Genomic DNA, 21,713 nt, shown 5'->3' on the forward strand with positions numbered 1-21,713 from the left:
TTCTCTACTTTTTTCTCTACTTTTTCCACTTTGGAAATTCCTATCCAAAGGTGTAAACATACCACTGTCAGATGTGGGAATGTTTTGGGCCATGGTTGTCTGTGAAGTATTTATATTAGTTACTCGTAAAGAGCTTGCTAATTCGATAGGAAGGACTACAGATGCTTGGAAAACTATGTTCTAAAATATGTGTGTAGTCCTGTGAATGTGTCTGTGGAATGCTGAAACATTAGTGTTGGATTTAATTGTGTTAACATTAGTGCTTTCATTAGCGAATGGAAAACGATGTGACTTGTGTTACAAGAGTCCTATTCCAGTTTACCCTGAATATGCCGTTATAAGAGCTACTATAAAGTTCAGCTGTGTTTGTATAGCTACTTTTCTGAAATTATTGTTTTTCTTTAACAGAAGGAATTCTGTAGGATACTTTTAAAGCTAGTTGCTTGGTTAAATTCTTTAAAGGAGTCAACATTTTTTATTAATAAGGAAACGTTAGCAATTACGCTTACTAGTGTAGGATACAAATGACTTCAAATGACTTGGTTTTCTTACTCATTATACTTTAGGCTCTGGAGAGTCTCACCAGTCGAAGAGGCAATCTTCTCTGTAGGTTCCTTTATTGAGTAGCTAATCAAATGCATTATGGAATCCTAATCTTTTCTGAAGTATCTATACTTGTTACAGGAGAAGAAGCACTAGACATATTGGTCTGTCCAAGCAAAATGTTTCATTGTCCTTTCAAGCCACTTTGTAGATTTTATACTTGTTTATGTCTTCAAGTGGGCAATGAAAGCAAAGATGTCGGGGAGATTCCGATGATGATTTTTACTTAGTCTAGAAGGACCAATATTAAAGCAGGCTTTTTAGTAGCAATCTGAATTGATTTGGCTGATTGATTGTCAGAGGTGAGATTTTTTTTTTTTTTTTTGCTTTGCTGCATAGATTTATTTTTCTGTAGATGCCTCACAGTAGTAGCATGTGTCACACTCTTTATTGTTGTAGGTTTGTCTTAGAAAATGTTTTGATTTTACTTTGTCTTTGAAATGTGATAATATTTTTTGTTTTACTTTTTAAACTTTAAATGATAATAGGCCTGAAATTTCAATTTTGCTCTAACTTGCTTTTCTAAGGCTAGGGTTTATTGTCTGATACCTATTAACTGTAAAATTGTAAAGAACTTAAGGTATAAATTGAATAACACATTTCACTTGTTGCTATCCAAGTGCTCTTTTTTATTTTCTTTATGTTGTTCAGTTGCTCAGTTGTGTCCAACTCTTTGCAACCCCATGGACTGCAGAACACCAGGCTTCCCTAATCCTTCACCATCTCCCGGAGCTTGCTCAAACTCATGTCTACTGAGTTGGTGATGCCATCCAACTGTTGCATCCTCTGTCGTCCCCTTCTCCTCCCACCTTCAATCTTTCCCAACATCAGGGTCTTTTCTAATGAGTCGACTCCTCACATCTATTACCATAATCTCTAATTATATTGTTTATCTCATTTGTCTATTATCTGTCTACTCTAACTTGAATGTAGACTTTTTGAAGTCCACACCATGTGTTTTCTCATTCCCTGATGTAAGCTCAGCATCTAGAAATCATTTAATTAGCATTGGAAAATTAAAAACAAACTAATAAAACATAAGTGAATGAATGAAATGTTTTGACAGTTAACCAATGTAGAGAAATGTTAATGGATCTGCCATTCATCTAGCTATTATGGGACAAAATCATTATATAATAGATAATATGTCCTTCTGAAGGACTTGCAGATAACTCAACTGGGACAAGTTTGAATTAATTACTGAATCTTACACAGAAGGTTGAAAATTCTCCAGCTGTTCATGTGAATGAATGAGCCATCTTAAACTTCCATGTCAGTCAAGCCTTCAGATGCATGTAGCCTCAGTGAACATCTGACTGCAGCAACATAGAGACCCCAAGGGAGAGCCACCCAGCTGAGCCCTGCCAACCCATTGAACTATGTGCCATAATAATTTTTTCAGCCATTCAATTTTGGGATTATTGGTTTGTACTATACAGGAAAAAGAAAAAGTTAACAATATAAACCACATTTGTGGATACTAAGGAATTTCTCTCCAAGTAGTACAATTATTTTTTTATTCATTATAAATATCAGATCTCTTCTTTGATTCTATAAAAACATAAAGACTAGATTATATCTGAAGAATTAATGTCATCAGGAAAAAGGAAAGATTCATGGGTGCCCAAGTGGGCTATTGTATTGACAGGAAAGCAAAGGTGAACTCAAATTTTGTCTGTAACTAATCGTGATCATGTGAGCTTTGACCACCCTGCCTCTCGTGACATAATCACTTAATCACTTAATTTTAAGAATAAGAATTTTGACACACTGATAATATTACTCCCTCTTCTCAGTGTTTCTATACCACAATTATTATAGATTCCTTATAGAACTAATATATTTGAGATAATGACATGTTAAACAGCATAGTGAAAATTCTTCCAAACCTTCAGGAAGTTGAGTCAGTAATCTCATATATCCAGAGAGAAGCAAACCTAAAATCTTAAAAGACTTTGAAATTCCATATCCATTAATTTATATATATAAGTCCAACAGACTAACATGCCTTTTTTGTCCTTTTCAAGTATCTACTTTCATCTTTCTTGAGGTGAAAATTAAGGAAACCACTATTTAAGACCAGATTTATGCTGCTCTCTATGTTAACTTTAAATACATAGAGAAACTGAAGTTTATGTTCTATTAGGAAAGTTCCAGTGGTTCTTCTGGAAAGGTATGAGCTGTCTAACAGCTCTGGACATCACTTGACTGTGCGTAGCTCCACTGTCATGCAGATTTGACCCTCTCTTCCTCTTCCATCCTTCTGTGTCCTCTCCCTTATACATATGTTTCATTTTTTGACTTGGTCTTGATTGAAAATATCCTTTCAAAGAATTGACTTAGGGGCGTGGAAGTGTTCATAAGCTCTGCAGGATCCTGGAAAGGTACACCTCCTTCAATAGAAATTTGGAAAAAAAGAACATTAAAATATAATAAGCCTTGGAAGGTAAACCTGCATGTGTTGTCTGTTTCCTTCACTGTCTATCCACTCTTGTCCCTCTGTCCATTCATCTGTCCATCCACCATCTAAGAGAAAATGATTATGTGGTCAAAACCTGATGGCAGAATGCTTGAAGGTTGGGAAATTCTGGAATAGGTTTATAGTAGTTCTTCATTATTTTTCTAACTGTAAAATGGATTTTTTTCCTTGCCTGAAAAATAGCTGCCTCTACTATTATGTTTCAGAAGAATATTGCCATTTATGAAACAATATAAATGAAGAAATATGACATATTAGGGTATTTGAAGATATCCCATATTTTCAAATGATATTCAGATTTTTCCTCCTTGACCTTAAAGGTCTCTAATATTATTTTTTTTAATGTTATCTGTCATTTCTTTTCGGAACTTCTGTGAAAACTTCTATTGAAAAATAGAAATAGCGGAGCAACTGAATTCTAAAGTCAGTTGCTAACCAACTATCTGAAGTATGCTGCATCCTACTCACTGTAAAGAAAAGGCAAAGTCCTCCAATCTATTGGCTTTTCTTCCTGAGATCTTGAAAAAAGAAGAGACAGGAGTTTCTGAGTAAGATTTCTACATAAAGGAGACAAGAGAGTAAGAGAGTTCTATGCAAGCAGAATTTTGTAAACTATGTAAAGAAGTTACATTTTAGAAATGAATGAGGTTTGTTATTTGCTAATGTTTGCATAATTATTAAATAATGCTGAGTCGCTTCTCAAATTCATTTTCTTGAACTCCAGTGTAGGAATTATTTCTTGGCTTTATAGACTCTTGAGGAAAACATTTCAATTGATATTATCCCTAAGCAAAGACAAATTACTAATTTACTAATTGCACAGTTTGGACAAAGAATAGTGTATTATGAATATTTGGTGCTTGATTCATAATCAGGAAAAGTCATTTGGTAACACCAAATGTCTCCTCAACTCATGGAAGAATTTACTGCATGACATAGAAGAAAAATAGTATTAACATTAAGCCATTGACTGGATACCAGAGAAGGGTCAAGAAGTGTTTACTTTGAAGCATCATACCCTGTACTGTTCCAGAGGAAACAGACTTGCATCCCCAAATTCTTCTCTGGCCAGGAGAATCTTCCAAACAGCCTGTAAGGGGATAATGGCTCATGTGTCACAGTGTTGCGTCTCTTCTGACATCTGCCAAGAGTGTTGAACATCATTAGCGGGGCATTAGTATACTCAGTACCCCCAAATGAATGTCCTTTTTTATTGGAATGTAGTTGTTAGCTTCTGCTGTACAACAATGTGAATCAGTCATATGTATATACATGTCCCCTCCTCTTGAATCTCCCTCCCCCCACCCCTATCCCACCCTTCTAGGTCATCATAGAGCACTGCACTGAGCTCCCTATGCTATACTGTGGCTCCCACTAGCTAGCTATTTTACGCATGGTAGTGTACGTATGTCAATGCTACCATCTCAGTTCGTCCCACTCCCTCCTTTCCCCCATCCCTGAGTCCATAAATCTGTTCCCTCCATCTGCATTTCTATTCCTGCTCTGCAAATAGGTTCATCAGTACCATTTTTCTAGATTACATATATATGTGTTAATATATATTAATTTATCCCAAGGGCTTCCCTGGTGGCTCAGATGGTAAAGAATCCACCTTCAATGCAGGAGACCTGGGTTTGATCCCTGGGTTGGGAAGATCCCTTGGAGAAGGGATTCCAGCATTCTGGCCTGGAGAATTCCATGGACTGTATAGTCCATGGGGTCACAAAGAGTCGGACATGACTGAGCGACTTTCAGTTCCATATACAATATTTGTTTTTCTCTTTCTGACTTATTTCACTCTGTATGACAGGTTCTAGGTTCAGCCACATCATGGGTGACTCAATTTTGTTGCTTTTTATGAATGAGGAAATATTTCATTGATGGTCCTTTTTTCTTGTATAATTCCTGGTGAAGGCTTTAGTCCTTGCACATTTCCTATTATTTCTTGAATCTTTTGGTATTTTTTAAATCTTTTGTTGGTAAAGTTGAATAACTAGATGCCCTATTATGGGCCATGAGCAAAAGAAAAGATTTCTAGATCTTATTTGAACCTTTTCTATTACCTCCATTTACGTCTTACCTATGTAAATTTTCTTCTGCATTTTATCTCAGAATTTACTTCTGCCTTCTCCATTGAATATCAATTTATAAATTGTTGAGCACTTTTACTAGGAACTCCAGAGGTTATTAAAATTTGTAATGACGACTTCATTACTACAAGAAGCTTGAAATTTCATTGAGAAGATAAAACCTATATAAAATTAGAAATTGCTGATATGAGGGCTGCGTGGGATGAGCAGGAAAGCACTGAGCTTCCCGTGAAGGGAATTAATCCCAGGGAACTTTGAATTTGCTTTCAAATTGTATATCTGATACATTAAGCATTCTTACTGTGCTTCCTCCTCAACTACAAAATCAATTCTTTTTTGCTTCTAGATAAGCTATCAATAGTTCACCTTGATTTGCTGATTTCTCACCCTTTCTTTCTGGCTTGGCTTAGTTTCCTCAGACTTATAACTTTATGTGTTAGTTGGTTTTTGCTGTATAAAGACCACTCCCGAAATTTTGTAGTTTAAGGCAACAGCTGTTTGTTAGATTTATGATTCTGCATGTCTGAAATTGGAGCTGAATTTGACTCACAGATGCATCTGTGAGCCATTCTAGGTCAGCTGGGGGCTAACTTGTTTGGTGTGAGTTCAGCTGGGACAGTTTTATCTGTTCCATATAGTCTCCCAGCTGCTAGCAGGCTACCTTGGCTTGTACACATGGCAGCCAGGAAGAATGTAGAAGTATGGAAATGGAGCACTGTTACTTCTGATATACTCTTTTGGCCAAAGCAAGTCACCAGGCCCACCCAGAATCAAAAGGTGAAGAAAAACCCTCTTGCTTCATGAGGAGTTCATGTGCTATAGGCACAGGGAATGGTGGAAATTGGGTCCGTGTTTGCTGTCAGCCACAGGTGGTGATGACCTTGAATTTGCTAAGACCGTCAAATGTATACACTATATATATATATATGGCCCTTAGGGAATTTGCACTTTGAGGCAACAAATGGCACTAGACAGTGTGTGCTCATTGCCAGCTTGTGAAGCAGCTCAGAGGCCAAGATGTTCGTGCTTTATGGATGTGAAATAGATTTGAGGTGGGAAATGACAGCACGATGCCAATATTTTAGGAAGAATTCACTTGTGGATCTGGGCAGAAAGAAACTTTAGATCCACATATCCAATCACTATATAGGCTACTCCTGTTGGATGTTATTTAAATTTCCGTGTCTCTAAAACTGAACTCACTATTTTCATTCTCCAGCCAAATTTTCCCCTCTTCCTGTGTTTCTTTTCTCAATAAGTGATCGTTTGCTCTGTAGTCCAAGCCAGATATTTGATCTTTCTTGATTCCTCTCTCTTCTCTCACCATATTCATTCACTGTTGTTATCAACAAATCTGTAGAATGCCTGAAAGTGAAAGTGAAGTCACCCAGTTGTATCCGACTCTTAGCGACCCCATGGACTGCAGCCTATCAGGCTCCTCCGTCCATGGGGTTTTCCAGGCAAGAGTACTGGAGTGGAGTGCCATCGCCTTCTCCAGTCTTAGTGCTACCCAGCTCTTTAAGGCAGTGAGCTCTCTGGGGTTGGACAAATCAAGGTAGAAGGAGGATTACCACCGGCTGGGAATGTTGTCAAACGATTAAGAATTTAGATCACCTGATGTTTCAGGTTACTCCCCACTATTGTTTCTTTAGGCAAAACTTGCAATGGATACACATGTTGCCATGAAAACTCATGATTTTATGTAGAATGCCTGTTGTATATCAAATACTATGGTTTCTACGGTTCCACTAATCTAGACCTCTGTCATCTCTCAATCACTAGTTCTCTCTTCAGGTTTGGTCTCCATGCTTTCCTATATGTTCGAGAAGACCCATAATGACTTCTTAAAACTCAATCTGTTCTTTCAGTTGGTATATAATTATTGAACTTCTGTGTGTTAGACAATGCAAATACAGAAATAAACAAGGCAGAGTGACTGCCTTCATGGAGTTTACAATCCAGTGTGGGAGACAAACAGTAAAGATTCAAATCGATAGATAATGTGGTAGGCAGGAGTGCTATGAAGAAAGGGAAATCAGAGTCAAGGGCAGAGAGTGACACAGAATGCTATCTCAGATAGGTTTACTAGGAAGAGCCTCTCTTAGGAGGTGATATTGGGGCACAAGAGAGAGCCTCGCAGACTCTGAGGAAGAACATCCGCATGTGGGAGAATAGTAAGTGTCAAGGCTCTGAGGTGGGAGTAGGGTTGGAGAGGGAGAGGACAGTGTGGTGGAATGGAGTGAATGGGAATGAGAGGGATGCGTCAGAAGGTCAGGGAGACAGCTCCAGATCAGGTCACGAGCACTTTATAGGCTGTAGAATAGACAGGGAGTATATTGGAAGTGTGAGGTAAAGTCACTGGGAATTATTGGAATATTTATTGAGAATAACTCTGACACAGTTTATAAAGATCACTATTACTACTGTATGCAAAATAGACCTTAGAGGAATAAGAGATGATAGTAGCTAAAGTTGGTTTGTAGCCATGAAAATAGTGGGAAGAGGTCAGGTTCTATAGCTGTTGGGAAGGATTTGCTGATGGGTGTCTATAGAGGAGAGCAGCTGTAGATGCCATGCACTGTTGTAGGAGAGGCGAGAAGCCTGGGCCTAAGCAGCTTTGGAGAGGTCAGAGAGGGTGGAGATCAAGTGTTTTTCTTGAGAATTAAGTTTAAGATGCACTTTAGGCATTCAAACCATGTCTGTCCCTATCTTACAACTCTTGAATGGTCTTTTCATCAAATTATGATAAAGTTCAAAAATTAGGGGGGGAAAAAAAACATGGCTTGTAGGAACGTTTGCAGTCTGGCCTCTCCAGTTTCATCTCTCTCCATTTTTCTCATCTTCCCCCCACCTCTCACATCTGTATCCTTCAGCGGTACTGAATTTTTTTCCATTTTTTGAGCATTCCAGTCTCTCTTGGATTATTCTATACCCTCATAAAAAATAAACACATCCATTTTTTAAAAATTTATTTTTAATTGGAGGATAATTGCTTTACAAAGTCGTGCTGGTTTCTGCCATACAATGTGAAGTAGCCATAAGTATATACATGTTCCCTCCCTCTTGAACCTCCCTCCCTCCCTACTCCTCTAGATTGTCACAGAGCATCAGGTTGAGCTCTGTGAACACATTCTCCTTGTCCCTTGCTTGCCCTCTGGCTAGTCAACTCATATTTGGGGGCTTAAATGTCATTTTCTCTCAGAAGTGGTCTCAGCCTTCCCACACATTCCCCTGACTGGGTTCCATGTTCCCACAATACCCTGAGAACTCCTGTTACAATACTTGTGTTGTTTTTGGAAAAAAAAAAAAAAGAAAAGTAAGCTCCTTGTTTGTCATACAAACTGGACTTCAAGGACTTGAGTGTAATAACGTTGCTTTGACCATATAGTGGCCAGAATGTAGTAGGGGATTGATAAAATTGTTTTAATGCCAGGAGGATAGATTGAAAATCTAAACTGAGTTAAAGATTAAAAGTAGTGGATCAGAACCAATGACCTGAACTGCAAGGTGCTGTGAAAATCAAAGGAAACAGGAGAGAAGGAGGTGTGGTTTAAGATCCAGATTTCCAGATCTGAAATCTGGATCTGGTTTTTTAATCTGAGCTATTTGAGAATAGTGAGAACCATAGCACATGCAGAGGACCATATATGTAAAGGTAAGCTCAGTCTTAGTGTTTCAAAAATATCCAGTAAGTTTCAGAGACTGGTTACCCTTTATCATCATGGTCAGGTAATGTAGCTGAAACCGGGTCTCCAAACAATAAGACAAGACATGTTGAAATTCCTTAAAGAAAACAAGATTTGTTATTGCTATTGTTGTTGGCTTATTGTTTTTACTTTCTTAAATGTTTTTAGTACTGAAAGTTTCTAATTCAAGATGTATCAGGCTTGGAAAGATTCAAAGAGGATCACAAAATTTACAAATGAGAGAAAGCTTGTCCACTAAACTAAATTCATAGATCATCCAGTTACCCTTTGGCTGCTCTGTGAAATTCATCTTCTTTTCTTCTAAAAGACTAATTTTTAAAGAGAAGTTTTAACTTCACAACAAATGGAGAGGAAAGTACAGAGATTTCCCATATGCTGCCTACCCTGACACATACACAGCCTCCCTCAATATCAACATCTCCCTCTAGAGCGATACATTTGTTGCAGTTGATGAACCTGCATTGACACATCTTATATCCTAGATCTGTAGTTTACATTAAGATTAACTCTTCGTGGTGTTCATTCTGTGGGTTTAGACAAATGTACAGTGACGTGTATTCATCATTATAGTTTCATACAGAGCACTTCCACTGCACTAAAAATCCTTAGTGCTCTCCTGTTTGTCCCCTGATCCTCAGTCCCTATCAACCACTGATCTTTTTACTTCCTCCATAGTTTTGCCTTTTCCAGAATGCCATATAGTTGGAAACATACATTTTTTAGCCTTTTCAGATTGACTTCTTTCACTCAGTCATATGCATTTAAGTTTCCTCCCAGTCTTTTCATGGCTTGCTAGCTCATCTCTTTTTAAGCACCAAATAATATTTCATTTTCCATGGCACCACAGTTTATCTATCTATTCATCCTCAGACATCTTGGTTGCTGCCAAGTTTGGGCAATTATGAATAAAGCTGCTGTAGTATCCCTTTGCAGGTTTTTATGTGGAACTAAATTTTCGGCTACTTTAGGTAAATGCCAAGGAACACAGTTGCTGGATCCATATGGTTAAGAGTATATTTAGTTTTCTAAGAAACTTCCAAGCAATCTTCTGAAGTGACTATATGATTTTAATTTCTGCCAGCAATGAATGAGAGAGTTCCTGTTGCTCTACGTCTTCACCAACATTTGGTGGTGTCATATTCTGGATTTTAGCCATTCTAATAGGTGTTTTAATCTGCATTTCTCTGGTGACATATGATTTGGAACATCTTTTCATATGCTTATTTACTTTATGTGTATCATCTTTTTCAGTGAGGTGTCTATAAAGGTCCCTGGCTCATTTTTTAATTGACTTTTTTTTCTTCCCGTTGAGTTTGAGAGTACTTTGTACATTTCGAACAACAGTCCTTTTGCAACTATTTTTTCCTGTCCTATGGCTTGTCCTCTCCTTCTCTTGACATTGTCTTTCATGGAGCAGAAGTTTCCGTCTCTTCAGTAATTTCTTTCATGCATTATGTCCTTAGTGTTGTATCTAAAAAGTCATCAACATACACAAGATCATCTAGATTTTTCTCCTATGTTATCTTCTAGGATTTCATTTTAGTTTTGCATTTCATATTAAAGTCTATGAGCTGTTTTGAGTTAATTGTCACAAAAGATGTGATTCTTTTTTTAAATTTTATTTATTCATTTATTTGGATGTGGTGGGTCTTCGTTACTGCTCACAGGCTTTCTGTGTCTTCTGCAACAGTGGGCTACTCATTGTGGTGCCTTCTCTTGGAGAAGGCAATGGCAAACCACTCCAGTATTCTTGCCTGGAAAATCACATGGATGGAGGAGCCTGGTAGGCTACAGTCCCTGGGGTCGCAAAGAATCAGACACGACTGAGCGACTTCACTCTCACTTTCTCTTGTTGCAGATCACTGCCTTATAGGGTGCCCAGGCTTCAGTAGTGACACATGGAATCTAGAACACGGGCTCAGTAGCACTTGGCGTGTGGGCTTAGTTACTTCGTGGTATGTGGGATCTTCCCAGACCAGAGCTTGAACCCACATCCCCTGCATTGGCAAGTGGATTCTTAACCCATGGACTGCCAGGGAAGTCCCCCCACTTTTGTTTTTTTGCATGTGGACGTCTAGTTGTTCCATCACCATTTGTTGAAGGGACTATCTTAGGTCCATTATATTGCCTTCACTCCTTTGTCAAAGATCTACTGACTATGCTGCCTCAGTTTTTTTGATTCTCATTTATGAGTGGAGTTTTAGGAGCTAGGTTTATTTTCATTATCCTCTATTTGGCATTTTTATACAACATTTCTTCTAATTTTTTTTATTAAAAAAATTTTTTTTTGGTATTAAGTGGGACACTCTTAAAATTTTGTGAGTGAGATATAATTTTCCACCAGTTAAATTGTGTTGGCCAAAAAGTTCATTTGGTCAACCCATATTATGTGTGCTTAGTCACTAAGTCATGTCCAGCTCTTTGCAACCCCATGGACTGTAGCCTGCCAGGCTCCTGTGTCCTTGGAATTCTCTAGGTCAGAATACTGGAGTGGGTAGCTGTTCTCTTCTCCAGGGGATCTTCCCAACCCAGGGATTGAATCCAGGTCTCCCACATTGCAGGCAGATTCTTTACTGTCTGAGCCACCAGGGAAGCCTCAACCCATATGATGGTAGATGTAATTCATGGTTCCAGCAGAGTTGGCATACTAGTGTAAATATGTGAAGTAAAACATGATGATTCATAGGGGGTCATTTGACCAATGTACTAGAAAATAGTTGGACACCATTCTCTCTTCCTACACCCCGTTTGTAATCTCCAACCACCAGCTGAGGCCCCAGCCACAAATAAAAACTATTCTGATCATCTTAGCTATCCTTACAAAGATCAGTTGTCCTTTCAAGTTTGCCTAACCTAAATCTCAAAATAATGAAGAGAATCATCATTTCATAGTAATCTATTTCTCCTTAGAACATAGGACTGCTTGGTTTTGAATCCTAATTCTGCTACTGACCAGCTGTTTGACCTCTAGAAGGTTAAAGGCTGATTAAGTCCTGTGTTCTTTAGCTGTTAAAAGGAGATAATAAAAGTACCTCCCTCCAGCTGTTCTGAGTCTTACATAAAGCTAGTTCATATAAAGGGATTAGTACAATGCTTGGCTATGGTAAGAATCTAGATGTCAGTTCTATGTCCACTTAAAGGAGTAATGATTCTATTTTTTTCCATTTCTTAGAACCTTAGACTCCAGATTTTACAAAGAATTCCAGGCATATTTACACCTTAATAAGTTAACTAGATATGTTTCTGAGTTTGTCTATAAAATAGATTTTTACATTTTAATTATTTTTATTGAAGTATAGTTGATTTACAATGTTGTGTTAGTTTCTGGTATTCAGAATATATATTTTCTTTTTTCCGATTATTTTCCATTATAGATAATTATAAGACATTGAACATTGTGTCCTATGCTATCCAGTAGGACTTTGTTGTTTATCGATTTTATATAATTAGTGTGTATCTATTAATCCCAAGATCCTAATTTATCCCTCCCTTGCTTCCCCCATTTGGTAACCATAAATTTATTTCCTGGGTCTTTGAGTCTGTTTCTTAAAGCAGATATTTATATTTAATTCTACTCTTTTATTATCATTGTATAGTCAGAGATGCAGTCTTATGAACCACTGTATCAATGACAATGAACAACAGATGTTTTCAATGTTAACAGGCTATTGGCAGCATATAAATTGGCAGTTCATTAGAGACCTTAAGAACCTGGAAAAGTTTAAAAACAATGACACTGAGGGTTCCTCCCCACCCCCCAGTCTGAAGAAAATGATGGTGAGAGCATAACAAAGGTGTTTATTTTGGGTACAAACTGTTCTTTCATTGAGCAAGCACTGTGATATGTTTATAAAGACACAAGAGAAGTGGACACACCCAGAGTGGTTTATAAGCAAAATAGCTCATAGCCCTGGTATGGAAGAGGCTGTTTCTAGAACTCACAGAACAATCTCCCTAAAATTTCATTCCTGAAAAGAATAAAAGGTTTTACAGATAAGAACACTGAGAGACCATGTAGTAACCATTGTTTCTGCAGATATTTGCTGCTTTGTGTCCTTTCTAAATACTTTGTCATCTACGTGTAGACCATCATTGAAACACAAGACATTTTTCAAAGCTGAAGGTACCTAAATTTACTGTGAATATTTATTGTACCTATACAGCGCAAATATGTGTTTTTCATCTGCTTCAAATAAGCTGGAAGTTTCTGACCCATCCCTTTTTTGAATACCAGTCTGGGGACTGCATATGTGGTAACAGAATTCCAGAAACTAGTTTTATTAGTTCCTCCAGTTCTCAACATGGCGGACTGAGTATGAGGAAGTCATAGTTAATATGTGCTCCTTTGGCCTTTGGGTGATGCTCTAACATAGATTGCTGTCAAATAAATAGAGTCCAATTTAAAGACCATTTTGATCAGGCAGTTAAGGAAATGATTAATTCCTTTTCACTTGGGCCATGTTGACTGGAATCGATATTCTCTTCAGTCTTTGCTCTTTGGGTATCTTGGGCATATGAAACAACATTAGAAACACGTTCAGAAGCCTGGACCACTTGAAATAGGTATTAAAAATCTAAAGGTCACATTCAGGTTAAAGGGTCCTGATTTAAGGGTCCGCTAATCTTATGACTTGCAGAAACACCCCTGGCTCTCATTATCTTTTTTTCTTTGACATTTCAGCCACCTGCAATAGTAAATTATCCATATGAAAGTATCAATTGGATATTTCCCCTCCTGCCTCTTTCTCCTGTATCATGTTGGCAGATGAAAAGAAAAAGTGGTACAAAAATATTTAATGGTGAAGTCAGATTCAACAAAAGCAGAGGTGGAAGAAAGAAGCCTAATTGCTCCACTTTGAACACACATGTTTTCCATACACGGCTGGTTTTCTTCAGTTTTCATAATTGCAATTTCAGGCAGCATCCTTCCACTCCAGGACGGTCATCCCATGTGTGGGTGACCCATTTCCTGTACACTTCCTTCCTCCGGCCCACTTCTTGGCTACATTAACATTACTTCATGTCACAAATGATACCACAGGTGGCCAGAACAGGTTTTGAAAAAGGAAAAAATGAAATAGAAACCTGTCAGAGTTGCTTTCTGTTAAATTAAAATATTTGATTAGGTGCGGCCCAAACTGTTGGCCAGAATGATACTTCCGAAAAACATTGGCATTTTGGAAACCTGCACTATTTCTTTCGTGATCTATTAACCAAGCATTAGCTGGCTGGGCTATCTCTGACGAGGTCAAAGGAGCAAGTATTTGGCAGTTGTGAACTTGGATATAAAGTGACAATATGCCCTCACTTTTGGGGTGTAATTGATCAGCTAATATTGACTGAAATCCTAGATTAGAATTGGTTTAATGCATAGTCTTCTAGGGGCTTACAGTCAAAGGAGACAAAATTTACATACACGTTTCAACAGTCAACCATAGTGAAGCAGAATTCAGTGTGTAGGGGTTAGATTGTGTAGAACAAAATATATGTATGTGTCTGTCTGTCTTCATTCCTAAGAGAAGAGATAGCCAACTAGGCTGAAGAATGAAGGAAAGCTTTTTGGGAAGAAGTTGTTCCCAAGCTGTACTCCAAAAACTGGGGAGCAAGGGGAGAATGGAATTTGGGTCAGTGTGTGCAGGGCCTCAAGTGCCAGAAGGAATCAAGAAAGTAACAGAAAGTTGCAAATGTTCATAAAATATATAAGCCTCTATTTTCAACATAATTGATATTATCTGTGTTGAAAGATGGGTATACCATTTGTTAGAATGAATCCATAAAACTACTCAAGTGTGCTTATAATGTTCAACAAAAGGCAATCTCCTTTGGAGAATAAATTAACAAATTCGTGTCAGGAGATACTAGAGGTGTCTGCCACTTGTTACCATGTGACATTGAGGGATGAAATTTGGAAAGAGGTAAGCTTCCATTTTGTTGTTGTTCAGTCTCTGAGTCATGTCCGGCTGTTTGTCACCCCATGGACTGCAGGCTTTCCTGTCCTTCACTGTCTCCCAGAGTTTGCTCAAACTCATGTCCATTGAGTTGATGATGCCATTTCATCCTCTGTCGCCCCCTTCTCCTCCTGCCTTCAGTCTTTACCAGCATCAGAGTCTTTTCCAATGAGTTGGCTCTTCGCCTCAGGTGGCCAAAGTATTGGAGCTTCAGCGTTAGACCTTCCAGTGAATATTCAGGGTTGATTTCCTTTAGAATTGACTGGTTTGATCTTGCTGTCTAAGGGACTCTCAAGGACTTTCATTTAGGTTGTATTTAAAATAGAAGTCAAGTCATGGCTACAAAGCTCAGGATGACCTGACTTCTGTTATCCCTTCTAACCTGCTACTTTCTGTGCCATTTCCCCTCACATCCACTAATCTTGCCTGGAAAATCCCATGGACGGAGGAGCTTGGCGAGCTGCAGTCCATGGGGTTGCAAAGAGTTGGACACAGCTGAGCTACTAAGCACAAGCACTACCAAGATGAGCTCTGAGCTCTTGGGCAAGCCAGCTCTTTCTCTTCAGACATATCTCAACTCACATTTCACTTTCTCAAAAACTGGGGTCTTTTTTTGACCATCCTTCCGAGAGAGGTGTGTACTCAGTCCCCTCAGTATTGACTGCCATATTACCCTCTTCAATTCCTTTAAAACATAAGGAGTGCTACAAATAGTCTTCTTTGTTTTCTTTAGCACCTGGGTTTCCCATTTAGAGAGGTCACGAGGACAGGGGACCTCATTGTCCTTGTTCACTGCTATTCCCCCGCGTGCAATAAGCGCTCAGCAAAGTATGTGTTAGATGAATCCGTGTCAGTGGGGTCGTCATTATTCCTCGAGCCTACAGAGCACACGTTCTCCTCCCCTCCTGAAGTGCTGAACGGTTACAAAGCCGGAGGAAGATAGTGAATGGTGTGGACCTGGGGTGGCTTGCGTTGCCATGGCAGTAGGCTAGAGTGGCACATCCCTTTTCCTTTGTTCCTCTAACTGAGCCTTAAGAACCTGGAAAACAATACCACTCAGAGGGATATTTCACAGAGATGGACTTTGAAGGAATAATTGTGTGGGTTGGATGAATGCTAGTCAATTATATTGGGAAGAACTGCTGGTTTAATTCATCTCTTGATGTGTTTGTATGTTGTAGCCATTGTGGAATGAAATCACTACGCATAATGAGCTAAGGTTCACTGGCTCTTCAGCCTGCCCTTCAAAGCCCTCACACACATTTTCCTGTGTCTGTCCCCCGTCTGGACTGTGCACTCCTCTTCCCTCCCTTCTCAAAGTAGTGCTGAATGACTCTGTTCACCCCCTGCAAATTATGGTGCAATGCTCATTGTTAATTTACTGAAAGAAGTTTGAGGAGATTGTTATTTTTTTCTCTTTTCGGGTTTCTCACAGCAGTGGCACACCTCTGGCTGACACTGTACAGAAGCTGCTGAGGTTTTTCTCATTTGTAGCCAGGCTTTACTAGGTGCCTGGTTAAGAAATTATAATGTTCTTCTGTTATCTAGTTTGGGTTTATAAATGAAATGCTACAAGGCCTTTTTTATGTGTCATTAATAAATGCTAACAATAAAATGGTGCACTCATTGCTCTGCTGTTGAGATACCTTATCGTGTTTTCCCAAAGGATCTAAGGCAGACCTGGCAGAAGAGATTTCTGTTTCTCTTGCCTTACCCACATCTCTCCTTCCCCCCTTCCCCTGTTGTCATGTTGGAGATCTGTGCTTCTACTTGAACAGGCAATCCACCAAATTAATGTATTGTCTTAAGTAGGTAATTCTCGCATCTCCTCTCTGTTTTTGTAACCTGCAATGTCCAATTCTCCCTCTTCCTCCTTTAGCACTGCAGTGACAACACGCATCCCTGCCAGTCAGACATGAACATCGAAGGAGCCTGGAAGAGAGGCTACACGGGAAAGAACATCGTGGTCACTATCCTGGACGACGGCATCGAGAGGACCCATCCAGATCTGATGCAAAACTATGTGAGTGGTTACTGTGGTCACAATGCCTCCCTCCTGGGAAACAATGGAACTCACGTGAGGATGATCAAAATGGGGGAAAGCATGGAGCTTTCCCAGGTGGCTCAGGGGTAAATATTCCACCTGCCAATGCAGGAGATGCAGGTGCCATCCCTGGGTTAGGAAGATCCCCTAGAGAAGGAAATGGTAACCAACTCCAGTATTCTTGCCTGGGAAGTCCCATGGACAGAGGAGCCTGACAGTCCACAGTCCATCTACAGTCCACGGGGTCACAAAAGAGTCAGACACAACTTAGTGACTAAACAACAACAGAAGGAGGAAAGTCACTGAAAAATAGCTGTTATGTATTGCTCCCATCTTACAGAAGATTCTCTCAGAGGACAGGAATCAGGAGATAATGCTATCCACTTTCCTGTGCCTTTGATGTTGTGATGACAAAAAGCAGGTGATAAGGTAGCAGAAACCCCAGCTGCTGCTGCCAACAGCTGCTCCTCTCAACAATTCATCCATGCAGCCAGATAACACTCCTACTTTCCTTTATGGAGAAAGGGTACTTATAACTCTTCTCAAGTTGTTCTGTGAGTCTCTTTCTCTCTCTGCCTCTACCCCTATTAAAGGACAATAATGAATATTCTCCCCATAGTCCTCAGGAATCAGCCAATTCCCTTGTTTAAGAAAGAACCATGATTCCAGGACTCAGAACATATGGTAAGCCTGAGATCACAGAGCAAGTGAAAGGGCTGAGACTCAGTACTTTCACTGAAAACCACAGCCCTGATGCCCAGTGCTCAGTGGACACAGGTCGGTTTCTGTCCCTGGGGTTTCTCAGTCCCCTTTACCTCTGTGATATTTCCTGCCTGTAAATAGGTCAGTGACCCTTCTGTCCCCTACTCTCCAAACATATCCTTTCCACCAGCTTCTCCCTAAGTTTGGTTCAGTTCGGTTCAGTTCAGTTCAGTCTCTTAGTCGTGTCTGACTCTTTGCAACCCTGTGAATTGCAGCACGCCAGGCCTCCCTGTCCATCACCATCTCCCGGAGTTCACTCAAACTCACGTCCATCGAGTCAGTGATGCCATCCAGCCATCTCATCCTCTGTCGTCCCCTTCTCCTCTTGCCCCTAATCCCTCCCAGCAGAGGGAGTCTTTTCCAATGAGTCAACTCTTCGCATGAGGTGGCCAAAGTACTGGAGTTTCAGCTTTAGCATCATTCCTTCCAAAGAACACCCAGGACTGATTTCCTTCAGAATGGACTGGTTGGATCTCCTTGCAGTCCAAGGGACTCTCAAGAGTCTTCTCCAACACCACAGTTCAAAAGCATCAATTCTTCGGCGCTCAGCTTTCTTCACAGTCCAACTCTCACATCCGTACATGACCAATGGAAAAACCATAGCCTTGACTAGACGGACCTTTGTTGGCAAAGTAATGTCTCTGCTTTTGAATATGCTATCTAGGTTGGTCATAACTTTCCTTCCAAGGAGTAAGTGTCTTTTAATTTCATGGCTGCAGTCACCATCTGCAGTGATTTTGGAGCCCCCCAAAATAAACTCTGACACTGTTTCCACTGTTTCCGCATCTATTTCCCATGAAGTGATGGGACCAGATGCCATGATCTTCATTTTCTGAATGTTGAGCTTTAAGCCAACTTTTTCACTCTCCTCTTTCACTTTCATCAAGAGGCTTTTTAGTTCCTCTTCACTTTCTGCCATAAGGGTGGTGTCATCTGCATATCTGAGGTTATTGATATTTCTCCTGGCAATCTTGATTCCAGCTTGTGCTTCTTCCAGCCCAGCGTTTCTCATGATGTACTCTGCATAGAAGTTAAATAAGCAGGGTGACAGTATACATCCTTGACGTACTCCTTTTCCTATTTGGAACCAATCTCTTGTTCCATGTCCAGTTCTAAGTGTTGCCTCCTGACCTGCATATAGGTTTCTCAAGAGGCAGTCAGGTGGTCTGGAAGTTTGGTTAGAAGTCCGTAAGTATCTCCTAATATGCCATTCTCTGCTCCAAATGTGTGTTTCCTGATACCTCAGTGTTCTCCCTAAAATATTCATTTTGTTGCTGAAGAGCCTCCAGTGACTCCCTAGTATCTGCAGATGTAACTCTCTGATTGCTGTCAGGACCCTGCAGAAACTCCTGGTGGAGCCCACTCATAGCAGTGCCTTCCACATTGCCTTCTGATCTCTTTCCTGTTGATGACTATTTCCACTAGAACACTGGTATTGCTGCAAACCTATCAAGACTTCAGTCACTTTTACCCATGTCCCTCTCTATACTTCATGACTTCTTTTAATTCCAAAACTTTGGTTGTGTGAGTTTCCCTATATTGTTTTCATGTTGTTATTGAAAAAAAAAATGAAGTTGGTGATTTTCTATCAGCTTATGAATTTCCTTTCACAGCCTTGAAAAGACAAGCAGCTCTAAATCATGATGAAATCAGGACTCATATTGACCCTTAAGGAGGAAAGTCAGGGGCCAGGGTTTGCCCTGTGTTTACAGAAGAGCCCCACAGAAAATTCTAAGCTATAACTCAGAGGACTACACTTCCAGATTTTTTTCTTGTCTCCTATTGGGTTGGCCAAAAGTTTCCTCAAGTTTTCATGTAATATTGTATTGAAAAACCTGGATGAACTTTTGGGTCAACCCAATATATCCAACCAGTCCATTCTGAAGGAGATCAGCCCTGGGATTTCTTTGGAAGGAATGATGCTAAAGCTGAAACTCCAGTACTTTGGCCACCTTATGCGAAGAGTTGACTCATTGGAAAAGACTCTGATGCTGGGAGGGATTGAGGGCAGGAGGAAAAGGGGACGACAGAGGATGAGATGGCTGGCAGGCATCACTGACTCAATGGACGTGAGTCTGAGTGAACTCCGGGAGTTGGTGATGGACAGGGAGGCCTGGCGTGCTGCCATTCATGGGGTCGCAAAGAGTCGGACACGACTGAGCAACTGAACTGAACTGAACTGAATATATTCATGGTCGTTAAAGGAGCAACGTCAGCAAGGCCAGCCTATCTCACTGTGCCCTGAGCTGGTGGGAGTCCTGAGAGAGGCTTGGCCCGTAGGTTCCCCAAACACATCAGTACAGAGGATTCGCCATTCTCACAGGCCTGCTGCTTTCTCTCCTCATTGCTCCTCAGTAACTGGTGGACACAGCAGCGGCCCTGAGGAGCCTTGTAGTGGATGCACTCAGAATGGACGTGGCCTTTTCTTTAAGGCTGAGATTCCAAGAAAAGAACATAATGTCCTCTTGAAATCTGCTATTTCTCTCTCTCTCTCTCTCTCTCTCTCTCTCTCACCGTTTATCTTCAGCCTGGGAAGGCTTGGTTTCTCCTCACAGTAGAATCAGTTTGTCTCTGTTGCCATCTCTCCTCTGCCCTCTCTCTCAAATACTGCTTCAACTTCACATGAAACCATTTAGGTAGAAATGTCCATATATTTTCTCCAGTGTTTCTTTCTCATTTGCTTAATATTACTTATTGCATGACCCTTAATCTCAGATTAGTTTTCCTTTTGTCAGATAAACCTGAAAAGATTCTTTTTATCTTTGCAGATAAGACACTTCCAAGTCACTTCCTAGACACATCAGAAACTACCGCTGGCTCACACAGCCACCCCAATTCCTAACCTATGAAGACCTTCCTTCCCTCAGGGTCACCCAATATCACCTGATACTTTATCAACTTTAGCTTTTCGTCTCAGTATTCAATCCTGTTGCCCTTTTCATTTCAAAAATTCAGCCAAGAAACCTCACAAGTCAATTTCTACAATGAAATTTTGAAACAGTTTCTCCTAAATTAGATGATTTTCCCTAAGGTTGAAAAAGAGAGAGAGAGGAGGAACTGCAAATTCATTTAGTTCTCATTTGAACCAAACATTTGAGTGGCTGCCCTCACCCTGCCTCCAAGCACACACAGGTAAGCGTGGTCTTCACAGAACAGACTTTAGAACTTACAAAGGAACTTCAGTTCAGACTCCTCATTTACAGGGTAGACACTGAGGCCTGAACACTAAAATGAGTTAGCCCAGGTCATATAAAGAACAGAACTATGGCTGTCCATGATAAGAAAGACTTCTCACCATATGCAGTGCAGTTTTTATAGAGCATTCCTATTCTCCACTGCATTGAAATGCATCTGATTAAATACAAAGAGCCTTAACCTAAATGTGATTGCATTCTTTACCTTTTTTCATTTTTTTTCCTCCCTTGAAAGAAAATTCTCTAGAATTTACCTGTGCAGTTACGGGTACCCTTTTGGTTCTCCTAAGGTTAGAGCTGGTGAAAGTAGAGAAGAGCACATTGGATTGGATGGGATGCCTGGGTTCCAGTCTTCATTCCATAGGCAATTCATTTCACGCCTGTGGCCAAGTTACGTAATCTGTCCCAGGCCTCTGTTTTCTTATGAGTAAAATTAGATGATATCACCCTTCATGCTTGAATGAACACTAAGCTGGGCTGCTTTGTGTTTCTCTGTATGGGAAGCAGGACTTACTATCTTTATATGTCATGTGTATTTTACTTACTTCCCCCAAACATTTCAAACTCCCTGTACCTATAAGTTATTTTCAGAAACAAGAGTCTTTGATAAGAAAGCAGAAAGCAAAGAGCATTTACTTTTATTAAAACTGATAACAGAAATCATAAAGCATAAGAAAATTCAAAACATCTTAAATTAGTTCTGTCTACTGTGATATAAATTTGAATGATGGAATAATCCACTAATTTTTTTTTCTTAGAAATTTGAATATTTTTCAAAATTATTTAAAAAAGCAAATAAATGCAGCTTTGGTTTCAGAGAAACCTCTGTTTCATTTGAAACCTTGACATAAAGTAAAACTATTGTTTTAGTTGGGGCAAAAGCCCA

General features: G+C 39.8%; 1 protein-coding gene across 4 annotated transcripts in view; it reads left to right on the plus strand.

The window, feature by feature from the left end:
• The window catches only part of PCSK5 (proprotein convertase subtilisin/kexin type 5), a 516,633-nt gene that overhangs the window by 123,427 nt on the left and 371,493 nt on the right, over nucleotides 1-21,713 (plus strand). For all 4 annotated transcript variants that reach the window (XM_061425568.1, XM_061425565.1, XM_061425567.1 and 1 more), the window contains exon 4: nucleotides 16,707-16,850. In XM_061425568.1, the coding sequence (XP_061281552.1) occupies nucleotides 16,707-16,850 (144 nt within the window). The remainder of the gene's footprint in view (nucleotides 1-16,706; nucleotides 16,851-21,713) is intronic.

The sequence above is a fragment of the Bos javanicus genome, chromosome 8, assembly GCF_032452875.1.
Source record: "Bos javanicus breed banteng chromosome 8, ARS-OSU_banteng_1.0, whole genome shotgun sequence".
NCBI classification, from domain to species: Eukaryota; Metazoa; Chordata; class Mammalia; order Artiodactyla; family Bovidae; genus Bos; species Bos javanicus.